The 27,470-nt window shown below is 34.9% G+C and overlaps 7 protein-coding genes across 7 annotated transcripts; 4 read left to right on the top strand and 3 right to left on the bottom strand.

Moving 5' to 3' along the window:
• Positions 1-884: 884 nt before the first annotated feature.
• Positions 885-4,441, top strand: LOC107021391 (sm-like protein LSM2). The gene is made up of 4 exons (XM_015222040.2): positions 885-1,042; positions 1,686-1,750; positions 1,969-2,127; positions 4,106-4,441. Exons 2-4 carry the CDS (start codon positions 1,748-1,750, stop codon positions 4,223-4,225), a joined length of 282 nt encoding a protein of 93 aa, XP_015077526.1. The 5' UTR covers positions 885-1,042; positions 1,686-1,747; the 3' UTR covers positions 4,226-4,441.
• A 446-nt stretch (positions 4,442-4,887) lies between these two features.
• On the top strand, positions 4,888-6,200 carry LOC107023025. Its single transcript, XM_015223585.2, has 5 exons — positions 4,888-4,909; positions 5,100-5,176; positions 5,243-5,321; positions 5,498-5,840; positions 5,953-6,200. Exons 1-5 carry the CDS (start codon positions 4,888-4,890, stop codon positions 6,176-6,178), a joined length of 747 nt encoding a protein of 248 aa, XP_015079071.2. The 3' UTR covers positions 6,179-6,200.
• Positions 6,201-6,235: 35 nt separating this feature from the next.
• LOC107022823 (CSC1-like protein At4g02900) lies at positions 6,236-10,955 on the bottom strand. Its single transcript, XM_015223407.2, has 11 exons — positions 9,756-10,955; positions 9,533-9,685; positions 9,092-9,227; positions 8,918-9,019; positions 8,698-8,817; positions 8,563-8,643; positions 8,109-8,449; positions 7,654-7,899; positions 7,260-7,584; positions 6,954-7,187; positions 6,236-6,812 (listed from the first exon to the last, which is right to left on the bottom strand). Exons 1-11 carry the CDS (start codon positions 10,067-10,069, stop codon positions 6,564-6,566), a joined length of 2,301 nt encoding a protein of 766 aa, XP_015078893.1. The 5' UTR covers positions 10,070-10,955; the 3' UTR covers positions 6,236-6,563.
• Positions 10,956-11,076: 121 nt separating this feature from the next.
• Positions 11,077-12,111, bottom strand: LOC107021673 (EID1-like F-box protein 3). The gene has a single exon (XM_015222373.2). The coding sequence runs from the start codon at positions 12,051-12,053 to the stop codon at positions 11,220-11,222; it is 834 nt and encodes a 277-aa protein (XP_015077859.1). The 5' UTR covers positions 12,054-12,111; the 3' UTR covers positions 11,077-11,219.
• A 1,229-nt stretch (positions 12,112-13,340) lies between these two features.
• On the top strand, positions 13,341-16,266 carry LOC107023438 (small nuclear ribonucleoprotein SmD1b). Its single transcript, XM_015224132.2, has 4 exons — positions 13,341-13,498; positions 13,580-13,656; positions 15,660-15,851; positions 15,973-16,266. The coding sequence occupies exons 1-4, from the start codon at positions 13,485-13,487 to the stop codon at positions 16,032-16,034; spliced, it is 345 nt and encodes a 114-aa protein (XP_015079618.1). The 5' UTR covers positions 13,341-13,484; the 3' UTR covers positions 16,035-16,266.
• A 1,648-nt stretch (positions 16,267-17,914) lies between these two features.
• Positions 17,915-22,870, top strand: LOC107023437 (protein trichome birefringence-like 10). The gene is made up of 4 exons (XM_015224131.2): positions 17,915-18,725; positions 19,192-19,581; positions 20,794-20,952; positions 22,152-22,870. Exons 1-4 carry the CDS (start codon positions 18,292-18,294, stop codon positions 22,516-22,518), a joined length of 1,350 nt encoding a protein of 449 aa, XP_015079617.1. The 5' UTR covers positions 17,915-18,291; the 3' UTR covers positions 22,519-22,870.
• A 1,378-nt stretch (positions 22,871-24,248) lies between these two features.
• LOC107022527 (protein FANTASTIC FOUR 3-like) lies at positions 24,249-24,740 on the bottom strand. Its single transcript, XM_015223122.1, has one exon. The coding sequence runs from the start codon at positions 24,738-24,740 to the stop codon at positions 24,249-24,251; it is 492 nt and encodes a 163-aa protein (XP_015078608.1).
• Positions 24,741-27,470: the final 2,730 nt, after the last annotated feature.

Below are 27,470 nucleotides of genomic sequence, written 5' to 3'. Positions count from 1 at the left end.
AATTGTATATGTATATCGGTTAGATAATTGTATATTATACATATGTATTTGAATATTATGACGAATTTTACATGTGCAAGTGTGACTAATTATACAAACTTGAAGTTAGCCCACATAATTAATGTATGATGTTAATCGCGAGTGATAATTATAACAAATTATAGCTATGATGGGTAATTAAGTAATATAAGGCCTCATTTGTTTTTCATTAGGATTAAAAGGTATGAATCTGAATGTTAAGATTTACATTAAGATTTGAGTGTTTTGATGTGAATACACATCTAAATATTAAGATGTGGTCTCTAAATCTGAACAGTAAATAATAATGTTGTTTGTTTCTAATATCTGAATGTGCAAGTGAAATTGAACATATTAATAAAATATTATAAAAAATTTCATTTCAACAAATTATATCACTTTTGATAAAAAAAAATTCAAAAGTTTTAATAATCATCATTTGGGTACTATTTTTTAATTCAAAAACCTTGATAAACAATAATATATCAAAAATATTATTAAAATCATTCTTGACACACGTCAATACAAAAATATTATTAATATAAACAAAAATACTTGAAAGAATTTATGAAAACTTATCAGTTCAAGAAGAAAAAAAAAGTGTTTGATTGAGAAAAGTGAGGAATAAAGTTTTTAGTTGTAAGATAAAAAGGCACGCTCAAAGCAGAGAAACGATGATTTATTATTTGATAACTTATGAAATGAGTCTGAATGTGTCGATCTGATTCGTTCAGATCCATCCTCCAGTTAAATGCATACAAATGAGGCCTAAGTTTGCTTAATGACATTATTTTTCGTTACTCAATTAGTAATTATTATAGCAAATTTCTTTTTTTCTATTAAACAAATAAAATTGAAAATAAGAAATTTGTCTTTTGTTTTGAAATAATAATTAGTTGAGTTGAGAATTGAGGTTCACTTGCCCTACTTTTCCAGAATTGAGTGTCTCTGAAATTGGGAGTTTTGTCCGGTGAATTTGAAACTAAAGGCATCATTCATCAGTTTTGTCCGGTGAATTGGAGTTGTAAGTTGCCCTTTTCCTATCTCTCTCTCGCACTCTCTTTTCTACTGTTGCCGATGCTTGTTTCACCTTCACACCAAAACCCTAGTCCTTCTTTTTCAAAGAGCGAGTACGATTTTTACTATTATTTGTTGTTGTTGTGTTTATATGTATAAATATAGCCTTACCTTCAATTTATCATTGTTTTATGTGATTCTAGTTTGCTTTCCATTTGAGGTGTTCCTTACTGGTTATTTCTGTTAATGAAAACAAAGTTTGCTTTCCATTTGAGGTGTTCCTTTGTGGTTATTTCTGTTAATGAAAACAAAGCTGGAAAAATTATTTGTTTTAATCAGCTATTGCCAGAATTTGGGATGAGAGAACTTGACTTTCAAGTCATTTACCAATTCCCTTTTTCAATTGATTCAAATTGCTCCTTCAATTCAAATAAAGATATTCAAACATGTGTTTGAGTTCTAAGATTAATATGCTAGAGAATTTGATAGGTAATATCCATGTAAATGATACTCCCTCCTTTGAATGTGTTAGTGAATTTGAATTATTGAAACTTGTTAGTTTTGTGTAGAAATGGAATATTATGATATTAATTGGAATCATGAAAGTTCTAACATTTTTGTTACTTAACATATACTGTATGAAATGTCAGATTTCTGGCAGCTGAAGCCCGAAAAACGTGTGAACTGACGAGCTTTCCCATAGAAATAGAAAATGGTAATGTTACTCTATCCTTTTCCTCTTGATGTTTAATCCTCACTATTCAGTCTAATCCCTTTAATATCTATCTCCATTGAGTTTTTTAATGAAAAAAGAGATCTTCTGATTGTTGTAGTTTGGAAATTCCGATTCCTTCATGAAAATCAATCGTTTTCATAGCTTTTATATTTTTAACTTGTATCTAACTGATTTTTCTCCCATCCCACTCTTTCCAGTTGTTTTTCTCATACTTCAAGGACATGGTGGGCAGAGAAGTGACAGTGGAACTGAAGAATGATTTGGCTATCCGAGGTACACTCCATTCAGTCGATCAGTATCTCAACATTAAGCTCGAAAACACAAGGGTCGTTGATGAAGACAAGTACCCTCACATGGTAATTGCATTCCCTTTTCTCCTTCATTCGGGTTTCGGTGGGTGGATAAAGTAATGCTTCTTGATTAGGAATGCTAACTTCTGTACTTTTATATACAATGGTTGTATTGTTAAGCATGCTAGAGTTCTCTTAGGCCTCTGACAATTTTGGGTGAGTAAGTTAACCACTAGAGAATTCAGTAGTGTTCACTGCTCTTTCTTCCATATCTTTACTATACTTGTTTCTTATTTCTGCTGTTGATTTCTTTTAGGAAGTGATATTCAGTTATTCACTGCTCTCTCTCTCTCTCTACACACACATATATTCAAGAATTGATATGCAACTCGGCTTTAATTATACTGTTGAGGTTTATTCTATTTTCTGCGTATATGCAGTATGCACTAGGTGGAAGGATGGTATCTGTTCCATAATATTGTGATTGTAGTTCCAGCGAACCAATAGTTCTTTTAATAGCCATTGACTGTAGTTTTTTTGATAGCTATTGACTGTTGGTTGGATATGTGCACTGGAAAAGGTTAATGATTTGTGAATATTATTTTGATGATATCAAGCCTTTTATAAAGCACCTGCTGCTTCAATCCTTCGAGGTTGGAGGCCCTAGTCGCCAAGGGAGTGAAGTGGAAAGGGCCACTATGACATGGGGAGGGAGGATTAGGTGGAAAGGTAGATGTAGCCATGTAGGTTACCATATATAAAAGCAAGAAAAGAATCCTTGACAATTCGCATACTAATGACTGCATTATTGCAAGGCTAAGAAATGGTAAGCAATAGGGTCTAAAACAGTTATTCCTAAGCAATTTGTCAAGAATTTCTCTGAATCAACTATTGCCACATATGACAACTATTAGTTATCAAAAATGACAAACTATTAATGTTATACAGGTTTTTCTTTAAGCTACGTGATCTTGCAGATCTAATGCCTGAAATGTGAAATGAGTACATTACACTATCTCTAGTCGCAAGTTTCTGAGTGGGTTGTATTAGCTTGACTGGATTATGTTATTTCTCGAAATTTTCCTATGTATAGATCATCTAGTATTCATGGTTAAATATGTTAGCTATTATTCCAAGGTTCTATTTAAGTTAATTCCAGCCTGGAATTGCCTGTTATGGATACAGGAATCTAATGCCAATTCCAATCAGTGGATCATTTTAGTAGGTGCTTCCTCAAATAGGCTTAAATCATTAATTAACTTGTCGTGCAAATTCAGAACTAAAATTATGTGGCAAGGTTGGTCTCCAGTATGTTGCTCTTTCCACTATCAACTCTTTTTTAGTTTAATTAAAAAACAAATCCAAGACATAGGAGTGGGGTTTTTACCCTGTGCGCACCCAAAGGGTAGCGTCTGGGGGTTTCCCTTGCCATTTTTTTTTAAAAAAACAGTACCAAGATGGTACTGCAGCTTTCTCTGGATCATACTACATCATTGACCTAGACCATCTTTATTTTTATGGCAACACAAAATATCAGCAGTCTTTCGGACACAACTTCTTTACCTCACACAAGGTAGGGGTAAGGTCTGCTCACACAACCTCTCTATCTCTGACTTACACTAGGTTTGTTGTTTTTGTTGTGCAACTGGAACTGGAGAAACAATTGTCAGAAGATTCGTATATAAGATAAATCTCCCAAGTATGCAAGGGTATTTTGTTGTTGCTGCACGGAGAGTAGATAGCTTACAGTTTCTGCCTTACAAAATCCGGAAAAACAATGTAAAAGTAGCCTTTAAGCAACTACTCGCAAGCCTTTGCTTGTGCACAAGACATGCAAAGTTCCAGAAAATTACAAGTACTAAAAATATATGCAAATATAGTATGTTTACTGGTTGACACTGGTGTATTTAGCAGTTTCACCCTCTCCTTTTTTACTTGGTTCACTTTGCTTCCGCCTATTCCTGATATTGTTTGTATTTTTTCATGTGATATGTTTTTAGTTGGTATTACCATTAACATTTTTCATGTCACTTTGATGTAATAGCGTTCGGTGAGGAACTGCTTCATCAGAGGATCAGTGGTGAGATACGTCCAGTTACCTCCAGACGGAGTCGACATAGAGCTGCTTCATGATGCTACGAGGAGAGAAGCTCGTGGTGGCTAAAAGCCTAAAATTTGAGACCTTCAAAAGTGGATGTACTTTTAAAGTTTTGAGTGGGTCAATCAGCATGTACTGATGATTTGTTTTGTTAAATGTAATTTTAGATGCTATTGCATGCAGTGCTTTGTATTCCTGCTGTTACTCCTCTCCATTTAAACCTAACTGTGTGGTGAAAGCCTTGGATATGAATGTCGTCTGACTCCTTCGTGTGGGACTCATATTCCCTGTCTTCCCTTGCCTACTGCTCGTAGAAGAGACAGAAATTTATGAAGGGGATTTTTAGAAAAAGTTGTACACTTGGAATTTTTAGTTTTTAAAAGTGCACACTCCAACGTGATAGCGTTAAACCATTTTTGAACTCCTTAGCCAATACACTATAATATGCAATGGGAGAGGAATCGATCGAATTAAAAAAGAAGAAAGATACGAGGATCGAACCCAGTTAAGATAGCTATTGACTCTTGCTATTAATTAATTAAATGAGCTCCTTAAATAAGTTGCCTAGAGTGGAAATAAAATCACTATTTTTATACTCAAATCCCGTATTGTGGGCAAGAGATTTCACTTTAAGAATTAAAAAGATATTTGCACAATATTTAGATCACTTATTACAAGAAACTTTCTTTATATATATAGGAGAAGCATTAATTTGTGCCATCATAAAAATGGTATTCATTACATGTCCTAGTAATAGTATAATACTAAGTTTTTGCACTACCTAATAGAGTTTAAAGCTTTCGTCTCTCCTTTGTCCTTGTCAAGAGCAAATTTGTTTTTCTTCATACTCTAATTTCTTGGTATTCTATTACTTAATTCGTAACACTTATCAACAAATTTCCAAATCCTTGTTTATTTTATATTAATGTTGTTTGTGTAGGTGACAAACTGGAGAAATCACTTGTTCTTTGTCTTCTTTATCAAGTCATCTTGATGGAACACAGTCCCGATGATCCTGTATTATTATTTTTAATTTATTAGTAACATTTAAAAGGCTTCTATAATTGTTTTTAAACATTTTAGGTCTGTGTGATAAAAGTTGAAGTCAGTTGTTGTACAGCATGCCAGAGAAAGTTGAGGAAAATTGTATTAAAGATAAGTGGTATGTTATTCATATTAATATTACACTAATTGTACAAGTATGTCTCATATCTTTCTTAGTTCAAGTTTTATGTATTTATTTAGTAACTTCTTTGACTAGCTTTAACTTCAAATATACAATCATCGATTATTTTTGGCCTGATACCAAGTTAAATGGTTATATGTTATATATGATAGGTGTGTTGGACGTTTGTTATGATCCAAGAACAAAGTTGGCTACAATTAGAGGCAATTTTAATCCTTTGATGTTGATTGAAGCCATTAAGAAAAAGGGGAAGAAGGCTGAGCTGATATCTTATTCCAAGAATCCCCTTTCACATAATAGTAGAAACTCCAAAGAAGCAGCTAATTGCCATACCAAGGACTACAAGGGCAAAGCCAAAGTTGGTGATGACACAAATTGTTGGAATAGTAGTGATGATGAGACTTGCGATGATCAGGATTATTATGTGTCAAAGAAAAAATATCATAAAGCTGAAGCTTATGTGGCCCCTCAAGGAGTTGATCCTAGCATCTGCAGGTATGGACTCCATATATATCAAGTTAAGAGTCAGTCAGGATTATTGGTCAAACTCATCCATCATTCATTATTAAACTCTGTCTCTAGTCACATAAAATGAATATATTTGCAGGGATCACTACTGCAAGATACATAGAAGAGGTGGAGGCATGCGAGATTATGTTACTCAAGAAGAAAGACAGAAAAAGTATGCTATGTTTATGCAAATGGGAGGTCACCCTGCTGGAGACATGCTTCCTCCATATCAATATGCCCATTATGGTCCCGACCTGGATTATGGGTTTTATCAGCCCATGTCAGGGTTAAATGACTTCACTCGCACTTGCACCATTATGTAAGTGTCATATTTTGTCAACACTGATCTTTAGTTTGGTTTTTACACACAAGTTATCAACTACTTTACAACTTCTCATCACCATTTTGTTTTCATTTGTGGTACATTGCGTGCTTAAAGAAGGACCTACCCTCATTGGCTCTATTTTACAGAGTCTTATCTTGTATTTTTGAGAGACTATTTTCAAGAAAGATTGATACTTTCTTCACAAACAACGTGTCAATAAGATTAAAGTAATCCCTTTTCTTTTTCTATTTTTTCAACATCAACAGCTTTTCAACGGGTACATTTTCACTGCCATCTTTGATATAGAAGGCCTAACACAAGCTATGAGGAAATGAAACAAATGAATGCCATGATTGTAATTTTTAACTGCTTTTGGTGTCAAATTAAAATACGAGCTGAATCTCTGAGACTGTCTTCTGATCTTCAGAAGTGCCATTAGAAACAGTCTTGCTACTCCGTCTACAAGTCCTCTTGGTAGCAACAAGTGAATTTTTCCCCTCATCGTTAATTTCTTTTGATACTTCAAAATCAACCCCTTTGAGAACAGGGTGCAAATAAGCATCCTGGAGATATTCTTTCAAGTTAAAGTTTGGTTCTGTGGTCCGTTCTACTGTATCCTTCACCACCGCGTCCTGCAGAGTGCATCTTATGCATTCATAATTGAGTATACCAACGGGTACATTTATGCTAGCTAACAGCATCCTAACAAGTGTTGTAAACATAACTTAACACAACTATGAACATCAAAAGTGTAAGGTCGAAGGAACACTAACCTGCAATGGGAATCTGACAAACACAGACTCAAATCTTCCCTTGCAAAATTTATGGAACCACATTGTCAAAACTGTAAGTACTATTAGCAATGGGGTTGATTGGGAAGCCTCTTTGGTGCTCAGTAGACCGATTAATAGAAGGTGGGATATGACCAAACCTATAAGTATACGACGATTGACATCTGGCCAAAATGATGCACCACTCTCATACTTCTGATCGTACACATTAATGATCTAGCATCAAAGAAGCAGTTTCTTTAAATTATTATTATGTGTTTGTAAAAAAGTAGTAGGAAAACAACATACCTGATGGCGGAAAACCATATAAGAGAAGGCAAAGAAGATAATGATGAAAGGCAGGAGTATTGGTGTGACCACTGAGTAGACAAGGCCTAGTAGGAAGTAGAGTTGTAAACGAGGTTCTGATACAGAAAAGTTTAATGAACCAGGGTCCATTGCTTCCTCCCTGTCGCGCTCTGTCTTTACTAGAAATGTATTTTTAATGTGAAACATGATTAGAGGAACCAATCTAAGGATCTCCGCAGCAATTCCAGCCCAGCCATCAACCATTATGAAAGTAATAAAAAAAGTAGCTTTCATCGGAAGAGTTACACCAATGGTTTTTGGGATCCTGCATTGCAAGTGAATGTTAAGAATTGCATACACAGCTAAGTATCGTTTTTGGTTAGCCGAAACTCACTCTGTTGGAGACTGGTGGAGAAACCTGTCAAGCTGTTCAAATGCAGCACCAGTAATAATACTTCCAAAGAAGACATTTACAATGACAAACAAATGATATTTAGCTGCTGATCTTCTGTCCAAAGATGAAATTGATGTAAAGCCTTCTATTTTGGACATGATCATTAGAATCATAGGAAGAAGAATCAGAAATATCTTTAATACAATCCCGGGTAGAAAACCTTGTACAAATGATTTTACAAAATCCCTGCACCACAAACTTTAGATATTGATTTAATTTGAAAAATACAGCAAGGTCAATATATATATATTCAAAGCTAAGTTTGCAATTTAGAAGTAGCTGCTACAATTCACACTTAATAAATGTACTTGTTTACTTCCCAAGAAACATTGGTGGTAACCTATAAATATAGATACAAGCAGCACATATTTAGCAAATTTAGAAGGATCACATACATATCTATTAATGGCTTCAGGAATGGAAGAACCTTTCTGATGCCATCAATGCTCGCAAATGCTTGAACGAATCCAATTGGGATCATAAAAAAGAAAGTAAGAAAGAACAAAGCAACAGCCATTAGAAGTCTCCGTAGAGAGAGTTGAATATATGGTATTGAAAGATTATCCCAATAGACATCACGTGGTTCAGGAGCCCATTCTGTCAACCAAATGGTTGAGTTTCTTGACTGTTGTGTTTGAGCACAAACAGCTGCTCCCCAACGAGAGTTGAACGAGACAAATGCTGCAGACACGATTGCATTGGGCTCACTTTTAACCTTTTCTCTTTCTTCAGCTTCCTACATCAAAACAGAAAATCCAATATGCTAATGAAAATGTCTACATTAATTCACCTCACACAAGCTTCCATACCTACTTTAGTTTCAGTTGTATAATAGTCATAGAAACTTACTTCTTTTGTCAACTTCTCAATTTCAGTTGTATAATAGTCGATGGCGTCCACAGATTTTCCCCAAAGCCCCCAAAATCCTGTCTATAAGAGACTCAGAAACAACAGTAAAATGAAAAATGAAACAAAGGATAATACCTTAATTTTTTGTTTCTTCTCAGGGTTTCTCTCATTCTTGGTTTGGTAGTAAGTAAGCCAATTATGGTAACTCTTTTTCTTCTCCACCAATTTAGCAAGCTTATTGGCATTGTAAACAACCTAAAAGTAGCATCAATTTAAGATAATGATCTGAATGAAAAGGGTTCTACATTATTCAGTAGTATCTATCCCGTCAAATACTTGAAACATAAATACAAACCTGCTGTGTAAGATAATGATCTGAATGATTGACACGAAAAAAATGTTCAACATGCTTGCTCACTGATTCATCAGGATCTGGTGGGACATTTCTAACAAGGACCTATGAGAAGAGTCAGATATTATATAGGTGTATTTAGAAACACTCATAACATTGAAATATGTGAACACTCACCGTGAACTGATCTGGCCTACGTTTTTCAGAGGCAAGAAAATCTAGTCTCATTGTTGATATTTTCTTGTATTCTTTGTACAGAATATACAAGGTCCAAAGTGTGTATACATAAGCCATCACCACGTGTGCCCATAACCTGAAAGAATTTAAAACTAATTCTGTAATGACATATTGGCATAAGTTCAAATTTTGTAAAAGCAGCCTTCCATTCCTTGGTGAACATTTCTTATTATCTTCCGTGTGGAAACTATAGGTATAGGTTATCATGGATATGGAGGGAGTGCTATTTTATGTTTTGCGTTAAGAATTGAAGAAAAACTTAACAGACAGTACATTGATGTATTTTTGAACCCTTCCATATTAAAGTGCATTTAATTGTCAAACATTTTGTACCAACATGAAGCTGAGATGTTCATATACTCAAAGGAAATTAAACCTCACCTCTTTGATCCTGAAGGAACATTGGATATGGAAAGTTTATCAATGTTACTGAACGTTAGATCTTCAATGTGATGTAATGTTTCCCCACAAGTCCAATTAACAGGCACTAAAACCGCAAAAGAAAGTAGTGTGATTGGAACAAAGATCTTCAAGCTGCATTGATAATTCAGGAGTTAGATACTCAAAAAATTTGCAAGTAGTATATCATAATCCAAAGACTCACCCAAGAAGGTACATGCGTATATAGACTGCAGAATCAAGACCCGCATGACTTATAAGCTCTTGTTCAGGCATTTTTAGAGCTGCAGGCATCCAGTTCAAGAACCTAATGTATGTTGTGAAGTCCAAGTTGACAAATTTATTCACATATGATCCAGAACTTCTAGGACTTGCTCGTATACCCTTCAAATACCATTTAGGGAAGTATACTCTGTCATTGATTGGCTGAAGCCGTGCAATTGCAAAGGCCAAAAGGAAAACAAGTGCAGATATAAGGTTGATCACAGCTGAAACAGAAATATCTTTAACACTAGCCATGTCTCTATCAATCACCTGTTATTTGGGTGCAACTTTATTTATGACCAGGTAACAAATACTATGCATATAAAAAAACTCGATACCAGTCATTCCAAAGACAAATCAATGTCCATTCCTACTAGTTATGTCTGATGCCAGAATTAGAGCTGATAAGCATAGAATTCATTGACATTATTAATGCATATGAACAAAGAGGGCTCTTTCCTATTCCAGAAATGTTAGTTGGTGATACTTACTATAACTTTAAAATCAATAACTAGCCTTGGAAATTAAGATGACTCGAAATATCAGCTCCAGAAAAATTGACTATATAACAAAAAGAAGTTTGCTTTCTTTTGATCATAAAGGGTTAGAAGATTTGGTTTGCTTGCTTAGAAAGAGAGAGGACATTCTTAGCTGGACCTGGCTGGGAGGGCGGCAACAATAACGGGGACGGCCGGCTTCTCGAGGAACGAGACCATGTGTGTATATATATATATGCGTGTAATCACAATTACACACCAAAATACACTAGTATTTGATTTGATTTCATTCGATAAATGAGAAGTACACTATAATATCTTATTATAGTATAAAACCAATATTAAGCATCCGAAAATGTGACGTCGTTACCAATAAAGTAGGTTGAGATTAGTGAAGAAATATATCGACTGTTTATCGTGCGGGCAACCAAATTTTGTTATTTGTGAACAGTATCTATATCAAAACTAAACAATTTGTGATTATGCTACCTTTTACCTCTCTTGTACTACAGTAAAATAATATAACCTCCAAATTAGATTCCATATTTCTTCAAGTAAAATTTTCTCCATCTCGTCTATATATATTATATTGTGGAATTAATGAGTAGCTAATATTTGCATTTACATAGCTGATCTACATCTCTTCAAGTGCAGATTGCCCTTTTTATTTTTCAACTTGTAATGTTTCTACTTTTTCTCTTGTTCTTTTCGGAAATAGATTATAATTGATTGGCTAGTGACAAAATTTTCCACTGGAAATCTAGATTTTCTTAAGAATAGAAACTTAAAACAGATCATACGCTTTAATTGAAATCATATCATCAACACAGAAAATTTCACATTCTCAAGTTAACAACAAGCTGAACTACAAAAATGATCCTGCTTGGTAACTTTGGGGATGATGAACATCAAGAAGTAAGCCCGTAATTCAGAGACCCATTTATTACTATCTGATTCTCGCGATGAAAATAGCCGCCGCCGCCGTCGTCAAATCTCCGGTCAGCTTCCTCACTCTCACCTTCATCATCAGACGATAAAGGAACCAGCCAACAAGCACCATATAAGTGCCCATTAACACATACAAAGTACTCCAATCCACTCTCCATTGAACCAAGCCGCCGCGCCGCACTTTTGGGTATAAGCCGAGCCGCCGTCATACTCCAAACCCGAGCACGACAGAATGGACACTTGGCTCCTTCTTCAAGCTCCACTCGTCTTCTGATCAAACTCGCCCTTGTCCTAGATTTCATAAACCCCCAAAATACCCCTCTGAAAAGCCCCAAATCATCGCTCCCCGTTGAATGTTCACACGGATCACTCACGTACAGCAAATCACTTGTACATTTCTTCACCAAAAAACTCCGACCGGATGTCTTCGAAAACCGGGATGTTTTCACGAAGTGACCCGCTTCCGGTCGGCACACTTGGAAATGCCGGGTCGATTGACATCCATTGCAGAAGAACATCAATTTTGCCATCGCCTGCCATCCTCCGCCAATTCTACCGCCGTCCGTTAAGGCCTTTATCATTTGCGGAGCTCGATACACGCAAAGCTCTCTCCATAGAATCCTTCTCGCAACTGCACGTAGTTTCCTATTTACCGAGGCTGTTCGACATAGTGTAGGAATATCCCAATTCATTGAGGCAAACACCAAGATAAGAATCCTCTCATTGTAAATTCCCGAATCTTCCGATTCGGACGACTCACCAACTCGCCGTCTTTGACTCCGATTGTCACTCATACTTACTTTCCGACGAGAATGTGGATAGACTTAAATAAAGGGATAAATACCTGCCCAAAATAGAAAATACTTGGCTACGTGCTTCCCTTTCATTGGATGATAGAGACCATACCAGATATGATATTTCTTCGAGTCAGCAAGGATCCATGGGCACGTGTCCTTGCTCCGTGGCTCGAAATTTCTACTACGTGGCAGGGCTATAAATATTTGGGATTTTAATATACGCTTGTGACAAGTGATGTGCGTACAAGTGTTTCTTGAAACAACAACTAACGCGTATATCATTTTGACGACTTATTTGCAGTTATATTATAGGGAAGAAAGAGACAAATCGATCTAAGTAGATATTTGTAGCATTTTATATCTATTACAATGATATTTTTTATGTGCCCGATGGAAGTAGTTATGATAAAAACTTATTTGTGGATTTAAATTATATGCTATAGTATAGAATTATTGATTTAAGACGTATGTTGTCTTGCCTTAAAAGGTACTGTACTATATATATTGCTTTTATCTCATGACGTTCCTTACTTCACAACTTTTGTTACCAAAGTTAGACATGAAACTTTATTCTTTACTTGATCCTTTTTATCTCCGGGTTCCATAATCTGTGCACTAACAAGAATACCTAAAGGTAACAATATATTTACGATAAATAATTCACTACTAATCGCAAAAATTAATACGGATTAAAAGATCAAACTTAATAATAATTCTTTCTACTTCTTCCAAGTATAATAGATTATAAGTAAGAAGAGGGAGAGACATTTTATGTTACAATTCTTTGAATATTCAAATTTTTTATCAAATAAATAGGAGTTAATGTTTATATATATGTCAAATTAAAATTAAATGACCAAAGGCAATAATATAGGAGAATTATATTAAATGTCGATTTTTGCCAAGAATCTGTTTTATCTTTTTAAAACCCCCCACCGTCAAGGTTTTGTTTTTTACAGAGTCATTTTCCTCTCGATCTATTTAATGTGTCCAATTTACAGGATTAAAGGATATTGTAGAATGAAAAAGTGCTTCTTCTTCCGACCCCAATTAATTGTTTTTTTTTAAAAATAGTCTAGGTTTTCTTTTAATTATTATGGTATGACAGGAAGAGATTTGTTGAATTGGAAATTGGTTTCGTTGAAACTCCATCACATTTTTGAATCAAATGAGTTGCCAAACTGGCTACAAGTTGAAAAGTTTAAAAATATTGGATACAACTTAAATGGTGCAATTCTTATTCTTAGCATTATAAAGTGTGAGACAACGGCCCACGTTTAATCCAATGGATGAGGCAGCCCATGTGCTAATACGACGTCGTTATAGTGTTTTTTGAATAACCCTGGCGCTCTTTGCCCTAAACTTGAGGTCGTGTTCGATCTGCGCTTCGACTTAAGCCCTAGTGTCTCTTCAATTTCATCAGCAACAATGAAGCTCGTTAGGTTCATGCGATATCTTCATTTTTTGAGTTTCTTTTCCAGTGTGCTTAGCAATGGATTTAACTTTTACCTTTTTTTGTGCAGATTTTTGATGAAGCTGAACAACGAGACTGTCTCAATTGAACTCAAAAACGGCACCGTTGTTCATGGAACCATTACAGGTCACCCTCCCTATCTTTCTGTCTATTTCTTTGTTAGCTATATTTAGGTATTTCCCTGTCAAGTCTAAAATGAACAATCTGCACGTATGTAATTGCTGAATTGCTCGATCCAATAGGTAAATTAAGAATGTGCTTGTATAAAATTCATTTCCTGGGTTCACAAGTTTTTTGGTAGTGTCGCTAACTAAAAGCCTAGTTGCTGGGTGGTATATGGAAGTTGCTGAAGTACAACAACAACATACCACCCAGTGTAATTCCACAAGTGGGAGGTCTTGGGAGACAAGAGTGTTTGCAAGCCTTTCCCCTACCTCGTAGTGTTAAAGAGGCTGTTTCCAATAGATTCTCATGTTTAAATAAAGCATTTCCAAACCAATTTTTTAATAAAGGATATATAAAAATAAGTGCTCATGACAGACAAGTGAGGTTTTGCTCAAGTGGTTGAGCACTTCCACCATCAACTAATAGGTTGAGGGTTTGGGTCAGAGGATAGATGGGAACACTATTGATCCTTCTAGGCTCCTGGGGGTGGGGTGGAAAAACGGAGCAACAACAACAACGAAAGCAAGTTGCTAAACTTCTTTGGTTTATGCCACAAGTTAAATTAGTTCATAGCGAATGTTAACTGCAATAGTTTACTTCACTCTCCTTCACTTCCGCTGTGAGTAACTATGTATGTCCATAAATGCATGGAAGCTAGGACTGAGAGGCTATAGAAAGTATACGAGGTAACCCGTCTCAATCTGTCTACTCCTCTCACTGCCCTTCTTCTTATCCTCTCTGATTCACACGTATTATCTCTACTTCTGTCCTCCTTCAACTATGAAGTTCCTTTCAGATACCAATTGGAATTCATTCTCAAGTGCAGAGCTATTTCTGCCTGTCATCACTGTAATTTATGTCTACACTCTAGAGCACCGTAGTTCCTCTCAGTTAATGTGTTAATTATACCCTGCTTCAATAAGAATAACATCTCTCGTTCACTTTTTGTGGCTCTAAAAATTGGATTATTACACAACCTGAAGAATTTTGAAGAGTCACTATAATAATTCAACAATTCCTTCAATGAATTTGTATGCATTTAAATATAACTATGATGTCTCAATCCCAAACTAGTTGGTATATCTATATTAGTGTCCTATATATGTTCTGCTTAATTTGGACCATTTCATTAATTCACAGTTCGTATACTGAAAATACAAATCTCTATATTGAAAAACAAAACAAAACAAAAAAAGAAATTATGGGAGTGACATGGGATTCTTATCATCTTTTTGTCATTTTCTTAATATTTTTCATAAGTTAACCCCATTGATATATTCTTTGCCTTAAAACTTAAACTATGTTTGACTGGGGTGGAAGTGGCGGCGTTTGCGAATGGCTATGTTTAGCGTGGGGTGTGGAAGTGATAGTGTTTGCGAATGAGTGTGTTTAGCGTGGGGGTTGAAGGGTAAGTCAGGGGTAAATTAGTTATTTGACTTTTAAGTTGGGAGTTGATGCTTTAAAGTAATATAGATAGATATAGATAATTACTTTATCCTCTGCAAGAAAATCATACAGTAGCTTCTTTGTCTGGCAGTAGAGATGCCTTACAAACTTAGATAGGCTTCTTATGGCAAGTGCCAGGGCTTGTGCTGGTTGCATCGAAAATGTCAAATTTTGCAAGGAAAATAGCCATATATGTATTGCAGAGTTTATCTCTGTTCTAGATAACTGTAGTAGTCAAAAGTAAAAATTTGTCCTGTTTTCATATTTTGAGACCTAATAGCATTTCTCTTTTTCTGTTGGTTGTCCTTTCCATGCTTTTGACTGTTATTCCTTGAGGGGTTGCTTATACTTACAGAAAATTGGTAGATATATTCGGGATATAGAAATATGTATTTGAGCATATCAGTATGTGTTTTGATATTAACTAGGCACAGCGGCTATTAAATTTGTCTCCTTATTGAAGTTGCTAGATTGAGAGCTGTGAGTTATAGCTTCTAAAGGCAGTTACATTTTTACAGGTGTGGATGTTAGCATGAACACACATCTGAAGGCTGTCAAAATTACGCTAAAAGGGAAGAATCCAGTGACGCTGGATCACCTGAGTGTGAGGGGTAACAACATCCGTTATTACATCCTCCCTGACAGCTTAAATCTTGAGACACTGCTGGTGGAAGAAACACCTAGGGTGAAGCCAAAGAAGCCAACAGCTGGTATTGTCATATTGTTAAGGACTATGTTGGGATTTTTTTGTGCCTTGTGGGTGTATGGCTAAATTTCCTTATTGATTGGACATCCTTCTAATATACTCTTCCTTTGATTGTTCCTCTTCAGGAAAGCCTATGGGACGTGGTCGTGGGCGCGGTCGTGGACGTGGACGTGGTCGAGGCCGCTAAATGCATTCCAGCTGCTCTTATTTTTTGCAGTGTTGCCTATGTAAACATGTGTACGGATGGAGAGATTTGCTCTTAGTTTTTCCCAGTAGAAAAAAGATGGATCTCATGCACAATTTATTATGGATCTTTGAAGTCAGGAGCATGTTATCTCGTTGCATCATATTGTCTGCTAACATTACTTTTGTATCTGCCTTGTCAAGTTACTCAACTAAATTGGTCACTTTAGCATCTATACTCTGAGTAGAGTGGCATAGAATTATATATGGACCAAATTGGGAATTGAGATAAATATTAAGTTTGATGATCGGTGGTCTAAGGATTGAAATCCAGGAACCGTTGAAACTCCCACCAAATTGGGTTTTTTAACTTGTAAAGTATAAAACAATCACAAATCTTTGGAAGTCCAGCAAAATTAAAGCCTCAGGGTATTATTTTTGGGTTCCACCGTCAAAGTTGTGAAATTATTCCATGTTTTAGTTTTTGTAACAACAAGCTGAGTTTTTAATTGAATGAAAATGAGATACTCTATCAGATGTTGATATGGCTATTTATGTAACTTTTCGATAATCAAATCAATCGGGCCCATTCCCTATATCTTAATTCCTCTTCTGGTATATAAGTAAAATCATCTCGAGAGCTGCAAACTAAAACCCTCATCGGCACAGGGTGCTCTTTCAATGGCGAAGAATAACTCGTTGAAGTCGACCGCAGTGGTATTCGGAGCCCTAGCATTTGGGTGGCTGGCGATTGAGCTTGCTTTCAAACCATGGCTTGATAAAGCCCGAGCTTCCATGGACAAGTCTGACCCATCTCGCGACCCCGACGATCAAAGTTCAGAAACTGGCAAGTCTCAGGTCGATGTTGATCCCAACAACTGATTTGATTTTTGGGTTCTAAACCCCAAAATCCAATATATGTGCTTGAATTTTACTTCATAATAAATTATTATGACTTGTTAATTTCTGTTTTTCTTCAGTTTCTAGCCGTCCCTGTATTTTATTTTGTTGGTTAAAGTGAAAGAAAAAAAAAGAATTGGTAGAAGTTTAATACAATTCAAGAGGTAAGTTCAAGATAATTGTTCCGTTTTTATATTTCTGTTTCAAGGGTCCATTTGTATTTGTATTTTATACTCAAAATGATATTTTGACATTTAACATGTTGCTGTTGATTTATCATATAAAAATTTGTCTACACAAATGAGAATGAGAAAGAGGGCAGACATAGAGAGCTGAATTTTCACTATACAGCCAGAGATAGGATAGGATTGTGTTATTAAATTCTAGTATTTGACTAGATAATCATTAAGTATGATATGAATATGACTTGTATGTTTTCACACCATATTTCTCATAATCTCACCATGATTTGTGGGCTTCATAAATCACATCACAACACTAATTAATCTTTGTTGTCACTTCTCCAACCCTCAACCACAAATCTCTAGTCTTAATGATAAAAGAGTGATTTCATTTATTTGTATGTCCAAACTCGAAATTTCAATTATTTTAACATAAAAAGAATACTGAATAGTTGGAAAAAGATAATACTCTTAGTACTATTCAGATGAAATTAAAATTCAATCAAATCAACAAAATGGGGGCTTAGTTAATAGGTGCAAATTGCGATGCGTAGCTCTCTTTCGACTAAATCCGCGCATTAAACTCATTGGGAGTGGTCTCCCAATATTAAATCTTTTTGGGGGTGAATTTATTAATCAATACTCATTTCGATACTTTCTAACCAAATAATTAACAACCATTTAATTAACTGCATGTACATTTGTGAATTTAGAGAGAAAATGAAGTGAAATTTGTTGACATCCCACGTTGAGCCCACGTTCCCATAGATTCTCTCTTAAGCCTCACGGCGGTTTCACCGTCCTTGTACCCTTTTCCGACATCTCCGCCACAAATCTTTTGGTATTTCCCTCTGTTGTCGGTTTCTTCAAAAACTCACTTCTTCTTCTTCAATATTAATTACTACTCCTGGTCCCTATTTGCCATTTTAGACTACTACTTGTTTGTCTTTAACTTTGTCCATACAAGACCCCACCCCATCATCATCAACAACATCTTCCTCTACTCATTTACTCTCTTTCTCTCTCTCTCCTAGCTGTATTCAACTTACTTTAAAAGTGTGAACACATCTTCTCAAAACAATAACCCCTCCAAAAATATTCAATTTTTTTTTGATAGTCTCCATCCCAAGACTGCATTTTTCTCTACACCCACTACTACTTCTTTAGTCTAAAGCAGAGATGAGTGAAAACCCACCTCCCAGATTCTTCAACACAATGACCCATTTGAAGATTTTCAAGAAACTCAAGCCTTTTGAGCCTTCACCAGGTGTTCTTGGCTGCTTCTTTTTCACCGTTTGCTTATTCTTGTGTCTCTTCTTGTTGGATTATACAACAGTAAACAAAGTGCCTCGGTTGCATCAGCCATCCTTGTTTGCTACTTGGATTGGGATAAATGGATCATCTTTGTCCTATAACAAGGTTGATTTTTTGGGAAGAGGTGCAGAAAGTTGTGATATTTTCGATGGAAATTGGGTTTGGGATGAAAGTTATCCACTTTATGAATCAAAGGATTGTAATTTCTTGGATGAAGGCTTTCGTTGCTCTGAGAATGGTAGGCCTGACAATTTCTATACTAAATGGCGTTGGCAACCTAAAGATTGCAACTTGCCCAGGTTAATTTCACTTGTATTCTACTGATAGTGACTACTGTGTTTAATTTCTGCTGATAATTTAACTAACGAATTTAAGAGACAATAAAGTGAAAGGATTGCTTTAACAGTTAAGGCTTTAATATGATGTGCTTTTCTTGCATACCATTTTCTACTGAATTTAGCTGATTAAGGTTTTAATCATTGAACTACTAGGTGAACACTGACAGTGAACAATATTGTTGAACAATTTGAGGGGTTACATCAGGTTCTCGTCCAATTTTTTATCTAATAGTGTGCTAAACATATCGAACTTAACTCTTACTACATTGGCTCTCATTGAGCATTGTCTAAAGTTGTTAGCTTGATGCTTAAGTTTTTCATGGTTATTCTTGAGAAGACTTTGTGCTTACTAGGGGAGAGCTTTTTATAATCTTTTCCATGATTATTGAATGCAAATTTTTAGTCTGCTAATTACTCTTTTAAGCAGATTCGATGCAAAATCTATGTTAGAAAAGTTGCGGAACAGAAGGGTTGTGTTTGTCGGAGATTCAATTGGAAGAAACCAGTGGGAGTCTCTACTCTGCATGTTATCTTCTGCTGTTCCTGACAAAAGCAAGATATATGAAGTTAATGGAAATCCTATCACGAAGCACATGGGTTTTTTGATTTTTATGTTCAAGGATTTCAACTGCACTATTGAGTACTATAGAGCTCCATTCCTAGTGTTTCAAGGTCGTCCACCTTCAGGGGCTCCCCCAAAAGTTAAATTGACTTTGAGACTGGATCAGATGGATTGGAGCTCTGCTCAATGGAAAGGGGCAGATATTTTGGTATTCAACAGTGGTCACTGGTGGATTTATGAAAAAACTATTAGAGAGTAAGCTCTCTTTTCTTTCTTTTTCAAATTTTAAGCTCCCATACTTCTCTTGCTTGTTTACTGATATAATGAATCTACTGGAACACTTCATATTATACTTTTGTGTCAAGAACTCAAAGTCCTCAGGAGTGACTACAATTCTACAAATAGATTATAGCTTGCTACTGTTAGTATCTTTTAATAATTATCAACACAGCGAAAAGTTGTATAAGATTATAAGTTACATATTGTTGCTATAGTTGTGTATATTCCCCTTCTAGATTTTTGCATTTCAAAAAGCTGTTTTAATTTAAAATCTGCAAAGATTGGTAAAACATAAAGAAAATAATTAACCACTAAATGTGTAGTACATAGAGAAAACTAGCATTTACAATTTGCAACATATTGTCAGAACCTTCAAAGTTGTTGAGCTACTTTATGGCAAAGATTTTTCATGGAAAAGAATAGTATGCCTTGGAAGACCAAATAACTGATAACCATTAGCAAGCACCTCAACTTCCATGCACTTTACTTCCTTTCTTTTGCAGTTCTGCTCACTTTGCACATTGTGAAAGGAAAAATGAACTAATGGGCGCGTAGAGAGGGCATAAACCTATGGGGTTTCCCCTCATTCATTGTCAGATATGCCCTGATGTTAAATTTGGCAGTGAAGCTAATTGATCTGAACTAGGTACCTTGAATAGTGGATATGTAAGCACAATAAGTTTGACAGGGAAGAGACTGAAATGGTTCGAACTCAGTTACTTTGCAGAAAAATATAAGATTTTGAATTTTAACAGTTATCATGCTACGGAGAATTGAAGGTGGTAAATTTAAATATCCTTCTTTAAAATATGTTCGAGCTCTTACATTTAGCCTTTTTGTCTTAGTCTTTAGGTTGGCCTTCTATCTGAAATTGAAAGGGTTAAGTGAGGTATGAGTGATTAGTAGTTGTCGTTGGATTTTATGAACTAAACACTGCTACAAGTATTATGTACTTGTAGGAATTTTTATTAGGAGAAAAATAACTAGAATTGTTTCAGGTAAGTATTGTCCTCATCATGTGAATTTTGTTCCTCAAGTTGTTTAGATGTGTTGCTTCCCGCCACTAAGTAGTGCATTAATATTAAGCACTTTAAGTTTAGACATCAATATTTGTTGCTTTTGTGAATCATAATCTTGATAACTGATAACATAATATACTTGTGACTTATTGATTTTTGTACTTGATAGGGGATGTTACTTTCAACTAGGTGGAGAAGTCGATATGACGATGAATATTGAGACTGCATACAGGAGGTCAATATCGACATTGGTTGATTGGATAGGTCATGAAGTGAATATGACCAAGACACATGTCGTATTTCGAACTTATGCTCCTGTTCACTTTAGGTATGTCTTGGTCTTGATCTGTTAAATGAAGGGAACGTTTCATAAATTTTGTTGAGATCTGTTGCTGAATACATCATATTACAAGTGTGAGGAATAAATTTAGTCCAACATGGTAATTTCAGTTTAAAAAGAAGCTGAGAAGGTTGACCCCTTGAGTTTTTTTCTACTGGTTGAATCATGGTGTACAACAACAATAACATAACCTGTATAATGCCACAAATGGGGTCTGGGGAGGGTGGTCTGTACTCAAACCTCACCCCTGCCTTGCGAAAACATAGAGGCTAGATTGTGTTTGACTGTCCATAAACCTTTCTACCTTAATCCCTGACCTCTATACCCTCCCATCTAGGGTCATGCCCTCAGTAAGTTGCAGGAGTGTCATGTCGTGTCCGGACACCTCCCAATGCTTCTTTGGCCTACCTCTACCTTCCCTTAGACCCCACATATCCAACCTTCCGCACCTTCTCACTGGGATACGGGGACATCTTCTTTTCACATGCTCAAACCATCCCAGCCTCGCTTCTCTCATTTTGTCCACCATGGATGCCACTCCTACCTTGTCTCTAATATCTTTTTTTTTGACAACGACCTTTTCTCTAATATCTTTGTTCCTAAAAGTATCTCTCCTAGTATGCCCTCACATCCATTTCACTCTCCGGATTGTCGTTCTGTTACTGATTTGTTGGATGTAAGAGTTCTTGACCTGCCAATACTTCACCCTATACAACATAGTTGGTCTAACTACCACATTTTATAACTTACAAACTGCACAGTTTATATACGCAAGTATGGGTTTACTTCTACCCGAAATTGTATGTTCCCTTGGCTTTTACGAACAGTTTTAACGAAAATAATAGGTGAAATGTTCTGCACCCTAATTTGTCATTACTCATGACCTCCTCTTCCCCAGCTCGTCTCTAAACATGCATATTCGGTGGCATTGATTATGTTCAAATTTATAATTTCAAACATGGACATACTGCCTGTTACTACGTTAGTTCCAATTATCAGATGGCAAGTCCATGTTTGCATCTTTCAATTCATGAGCTAGCTTTCATTGGTTGAATGGATTTAGTAGATTGGTGTTATTTCTAGATTGTTTTTGATGATAATATACATGCAGATTAGTTAGTTAGTTCATTGCTTCAATACACATCTTAGTTAAACCAACTAATGAATCACTTCAATATAATGTATAGAGGTGGAGACTGGAAGACTGGCGGCAACTGTCATCTTGAAAAGCTACCTAACATAGGATCATCCCAAGAGTCGGTGAAAACATCATTTGAATATAACACTGTGATCAATGTGCTGTCTGAGAAACAGAACAAATCAAAAACATGGAATTTGGATTTATTGAATGTAACAGGGATGACATTTCAGAGAAGAGACGGTCATTCATCTTTGTATTACTTAGGTCCCAAGGTTGGACCAGCTCCTCTCCACCGGCAAGACTGCAGCCACTGGTGCCTCCCCGGTGTCCCTGATACATGGAACGAGCTTCTATATGCCAACTTCCTGAAACGGGAGTTGGGTTGTGCAAAATTTTCCAAACAAACTAGTTAAAATCACCCGTGTGGCAGGTAAAGAGATGTTGTTGCTCCAACATTTCAAATGTCACACCCTACTACGCTTGCAGTGTCATGGACTATAAGACGTGTACCTTGGAAAGGGAACTCGATTTTCATATTTTCTGCCAATGCTGAGTGGAATGTGCCCCTTTTCAAGATTAAATATTAGGGACAATTTTTGCAGCTTTGTATAGTTGGGATTATTTGGAATCTCTTCACCAAAATGTACATTATGTGTTGTTGTATAGCTGAAGAGACCTAATTTTATACAAAATGACGAGCTTCCCCAATTGCAATATTGTACATTCCCTGTTTTTACGTTATGGACACAAACTGTTTTAAAACTATAGATACAGAATGTCTTATTGTTATGTATTCGACGAGCGTTTTTTTCGTTTTTACAAAAAAAACCAGAATTATAATTTTGTGGTACAGTCAAAACATTTAATTTGGAAAATAAGTAGAATATGTGAACAAAAAATGATTACTTTTAACAACTGAAAAATTGAGGAAAAGGTGTGCAAAAAACATACTGATAGTTTATTTTGATTGGATGCGTCTTATTATCTAATAAGGTGGGAGGGAGGAGGCCTACAAAGAAAGCAAGTAAAATACATTTGTATCCTATCTTTGTCCCCTTGAACTATTATTATTCTCCTTTTCATCATGTATACAAGTAATTTTAGCATTCATTCGTGAACAATGGGAAGGCGATACGTAGGTTCATAATTATATGATGGTGGGAGAACTTTGGGGCATAAGTCGACACGTGTGTTGCGATTTGAGAGCCTGAAAGAAAAAGTAAAAGCGTGGGCTCACCTCTTATTCCAAATTTCTTCAGCTTTCTCTACATGTATAGTATTAAATATTTGACATCTTGTTTCCTCGTCACTTTTTCTATGAAAAGTTAGAAAGAGATTATTTTTAATAAATCGTCTTTACAGTATCTAGCTTCTCCTATGTTACCTACCAATTTCACAGAGGCAGATAAAAATTGAATTTATATTTGTCTCCTAAAACAAACAAAAAGATTCAGTGTAACTATCTAGTATATGCCAAGTGCAACGAACTAAGATTGGGATCGACAAGTAGTCTTATTATCAGCGGATGCTTAATGAAGGAGCCATTACAAAATGACAGGATTTTGGAAAGTAGCTAGGTAGGCCTTTTCCCTTTCTAGGCAAAACAAGTTCCCTTTATTGTCAAAAAGAAACCAATGGTCCCTTCTCTTGTGATAAGCAGATTTGATCTCCGTTGTACAATTATATTTATTTAATAACAAAATCATCTTCTCTTTCACCTAATGTCAACAAACATAATTCATATAGGTCTTCTATAGTACATTATGTAAACTTTCTCTTTCTACTTCTTGATTGTTTCTTATATATATGATATATTTCATGTGACACTTTTTTCCAATAAATTTATTTGAGACAATTTTATAGTATTTGACATGAGTTACCTCTTCAACTTTTCATTATATAATTATTTTAATACTACACAAAAGTTAAAAGCATATTGTTCATTCTAAGCGATATTACTTTTTTATCCAGCCCACAATAGGAGTTTGCAGTACGGAAGTGCACTTGCACGTACGATAAAAATATTTTATAAACGCAACATTTGGAGACTAGTTGAAGTTCAAAATTAAGACCATTATTGAGCATGGAATGTATAATAATAAGTTGAGGCAAATATAACTATAGCATAGAAATACAATAATAATTAGGAAATGGCGACCCAAAAAGTTGGTATGTTAGTCCCATTTTGATTGCACTTGGTTGGTGTTATGTATCCATTTCGAGCTAGTATTTCAGTATTATTGAAAGAAAGCCGAAGTCTTCCATGGAGGCGTTCTGCTTTGAAGCAAGCCTTGGGAGCAGAGATAGTGGTGGCTTTCAAGATTAAACGATCACCTTGGCGATGAGGCGTCACCTGAATAATTGAAGTGAGAGGAGGAGGAAAATGAGCTACTAGTATTTTGTTACTACTAGTACTAGTACGTTTTTTAACAATTTTTGAATTATTAATATCCTCTATGCTTTCGCTACTCTCTCTCCCTGTTTCGCTCCCCAAACTCTCCGTACACATCTCCAAGCTTTTAATGCTAAGCTTAGTGACTTGTTTTTCCCCATAATCTTCTCTTTTCGGGTTACAAAGTATCAAACTCCACCAACCGCCACTCTCTTCTGCCACCTTGTTGATTGCAACACCCATCTTCTTTTAAATTATTATTATTATTGAGATAGATAAGTGAAAGGGCAAGGAGGCTTCAATTTATAGAAACAAAAAGTGGGGTCACGTACAACACACAAGTGGTTTCAATTACAGAAAAAACTACTTTATACATGTCACTTATCAAAATATACATACAAATACAAAAATTGAGTAATCATGCATGGTTTTCCTTTTAAAATTATCTATACTCCCCGGCCCGCTCCTAACTAACTATGAAAAGCAAAGGTTTCCTTCTAACTATTGGGTGATGCAAAGTGCATGCAGGAGCACAACTTTTGATGCCACTGAATTATTTAACTTATACATACACCTACATCTTTTTACATCATCATCAATGCAACCTATTTCTTCCATTTAAATTCTTCAAAAGTTCAAATTTGTACTCAACTTTTTCTTTTTAAGTTACAATTATATTCAAATATTGAAAAGACATATAAATAATCACACTTAGTTTGACTCTCTAAGTAAATAAATAAATAAAAAGTGCTACAGGACAGAAAAAATATAATAAATCTTTAAACTCTTTAACTTCTACTCTGCTAATGTACAAAATATACGGATGTAAGCACAAGGAAAAGTTGAAGAAAGTGGAATGCAAGAATAATTCGACATAGAACGAAGCTAATTGGTCATTGCTTCCCTTGGTGCTCTTTAGCATTGATATAGATACGGAATAAATCTACTTTGATTCAAATTTATATTTATTTTTAAAAATAATTAAACATGTATAAATTATTAATTTAAAACTCAATAAAATCTTAATTCTTTAGTTTAGCTTATTTATAATTGGTGATAAAATCGGATTGGTTGGATTAGGAATTGGTGTAAATCTTTCAAGAGTAAAATAATATTTCTGTCCTTCCTTAGTAAGCTAACAAAATGTCCCAAATCAAAGGAATAGTTTGTGTTTTCAAGAGTTTAACTTGGAATAATGACATAAAGTAGAAATGTTTAATATAATGATCAAATCATTCATAAAATGATTTTGTTTAGCCATAAATTATACATATTTCTAATGAATGTGTAAAACAAATATTATTGGTAATATTTTCAAACATTTAAATTACCAACCGCACAAACACATAATGTTTTCTTAAAGAACATACAATAATCAACCATAAAATTAAGTAAAGGGGAACCAAGGAAGTATATAAAGGTCGATGCAAAACGTATATATACTTACCCCCTATTTTTTCCCTTTCAAGTTACTGAATAAATGGACCATAAATAATCTTCTTTTCATTTAAAAAAGAAAAGAAAAGAATTCAAATTACTGAAGAAATGGACCATAATTAATCTTCTTTTCACTCTTTTTTCATGTAAGAAAGAAAAGAATTTAAGACATGCTAAAACAGAAGTTTGATTTGTGCCCTGTCTGGGGCGCACACAAACAAAAACAACATAAAATGCTTTTTAGTTTCCTATTGGTCCATCTATCTATAAAAATATAGAAACGTGCAGCAGGTCGACACTTGCCGATTGAAAATTTATTCTTAATTCAACACTTGTCAATAGGCTTTTATGATTGTGATTAAGATTATGACTTTTTAAAGTTAGTAGTTGGTGCAACAAAGGATTAATAAGTACGCGTTGTCTGGTTGGCTCATTAATATGCACTATTTAACCACTAAGAAGCAAACACCTTACTTTTATCATTCACTGTTTTGCCTTAACCTTTTTCTCAAGTACACTGTATCTACTCTAATCATTCTTTAATTTTAACTTTCTACTTATAAAATTAAAAGATATTATAATGCATTTCATATATATTTTTTAGTTTAAGGTCATAAATTTTTTTATTTTAATTTTTTTATTAAATTAAAATTAAAACGAAATATATAGAAAGTGCGTATGTGTTTTAGTGGAAAGCGAATATGCACCCGCACTCACTATGACAATACATAAATCCATGTTTGGTTTGTGCTGTGTTTACCACTAATAGTTAGTTAAATGAAGTGGTACATTACGTGTACTGTCATTACTTTTACAATATTGACCTCGACTCATCTAATAACAAAAACCAAAGTATAAGATTATCATGAGGACTTCACTTGGGTAGTAGTAATTCTTTTACAACACTCATTTCTCACTTTTTTGTCTTAGCAAGTATATCATGTTACTACACTTATGTTACTTCAATAAGCTAAAGGTTTAGATTAAAATTAAATATACATCCCTGCTAAATAAAATGGAAGGAAAATAATTCACAAGGAGGAGTGGGAATTAAATTGTCACAACATCTAAAATCATTTTTAGCGACAATTAATTAATGACAACAATTTAATTAGTGACAATTAATTAATACTTTTTATAAATATCCTTAAACCCTTTATTTAACCTTATTAACTTGATTATTAATTACCAGCTTTCTACTTTCTTGCTTTCATAATCTGTCCTTTAAATATTTGCTTAAAAATAAATTAAAAAAAGGACCATAATCTGTCTTTTAATTATTTGCTGCTGATTCATTTTCTTTTTGTCTAATATTACCCGACCATTGCTTAGTATACTTTCCTAAAAGCCTGGTAATGTCATTCCTTTTTTATGGTGTGTTTAACTAGACATACAAATTTTAAAAAGAAGACTACTTTTGCCCAATACCAAAAATATTCTTAAATTTGTGATTTGTTATTTTAATGGCCTGTATTAAAGCCTAAAGGTAGTTTGAAGTTACGTAAACAACTTGAAACACATTTTTCTTTAAATAGA

This window comes from Solanum pennellii, chromosome 6, assembly GCF_001406875.1.
Source record: "Solanum pennellii chromosome 6, SPENNV200".
In the NCBI taxonomy this organism is placed as follows: domain Eukaryota; kingdom Viridiplantae; phylum Streptophyta; class Magnoliopsida; order Solanales; family Solanaceae; genus Solanum; species Solanum pennellii.
Note: the sequence above shows the minus strand (reverse complement) of the source record. Positions and strands in the feature narration are given on the sequence as shown.

Coding starts and splice junctions, on each gene's coding strand:
- LOC107023025 (XM_015223585.2), top strand. CDS start 4,888: ATGGTATTCATTACATGTCCTA. Junction 5,322..5,497: donor AATTGTATTAAAGATAAGTG/GTATGTTATTCA, acceptor TATATATGATAG/GTGTGTTGGACGTTTGTTAT. Junction 5,841..5,952: donor GTTGATCCTAGCATCTGCAG/GTATGGACTCCA, acceptor ATATATTTGCAG/GGATCACTACTGCAAGATAC.
- LOC107021391 (XM_015222040.2), top strand. Junction 2,128..4,105: donor AAGACAAGTACCCTCACATG/GTAATTGCATTC, acceptor TTGATGTAATAG/CGTTCGGTGAGGAACTGCTT.
- LOC107022527 (XM_015223122.1), bottom strand. CDS start 24,740: ATGGGTGTTGCAATCAACAAGGTGGCAGAAGAGAGTGGCGGTTGGTGG.
- LOC107023438 (XM_015224132.2), top strand. Junction 13,657..15,659: donor TGTTCATGGAACCATTACAG/GTCACCCTCCCT, acceptor ACATTTTTACAG/GTGTGGATGTTAGCATGAAC. Junction 15,852..15,972: donor GCCAAAGAAGCCAACAGCTG/GTATTGTCATAT, acceptor GTTCCTCTTCAG/GAAAGCCTATGGGACGTGGT.
- LOC107021673 (XM_015222373.2), bottom strand. CDS start 12,053: ATGAGTGACAATCGGAGTCAAAGACGGCGAGTTGGTGAGTCGTCCGAA.
- LOC107022823 (XM_015223407.2), bottom strand. CDS start 10,069: ATGGCTAGTGTTAAAGATATTTCTGTTTCAGCTGTGATCAACCTTATA. Junction 7,900..8,108: donor CTGAAGCCATTAATAGATAT/GTATGTGATCCT, acceptor TTTGTGGTGCAG/GGATTTTGTAAAATCATTTG. Junction 7,188..7,259: donor ATATGGTTTTCCGCCATCAG/GTATGTTGTTTT, acceptor CTTTGATGCTAG/ATCATTAATGTGTACGATCA.
- LOC107023437 (XM_015224131.2), top strand. CDS start 18,292: ATGAGTGAAAACCCACCTCCCAGATTCTTCAACACAATGACCCATTTG. Junction 18,726..19,191: donor AAAGATTGCAACTTGCCCAG/GTTAATTTCACT, acceptor TCTTTTAAGCAG/ATTCGATGCAAAATCTATGT. Junction 19,582..20,793: donor TATGAAAAAACTATTAGAGA/GTAAGCTCTCTT, acceptor TGTACTTGATAG/GGGATGTTACTTTCAACTAG.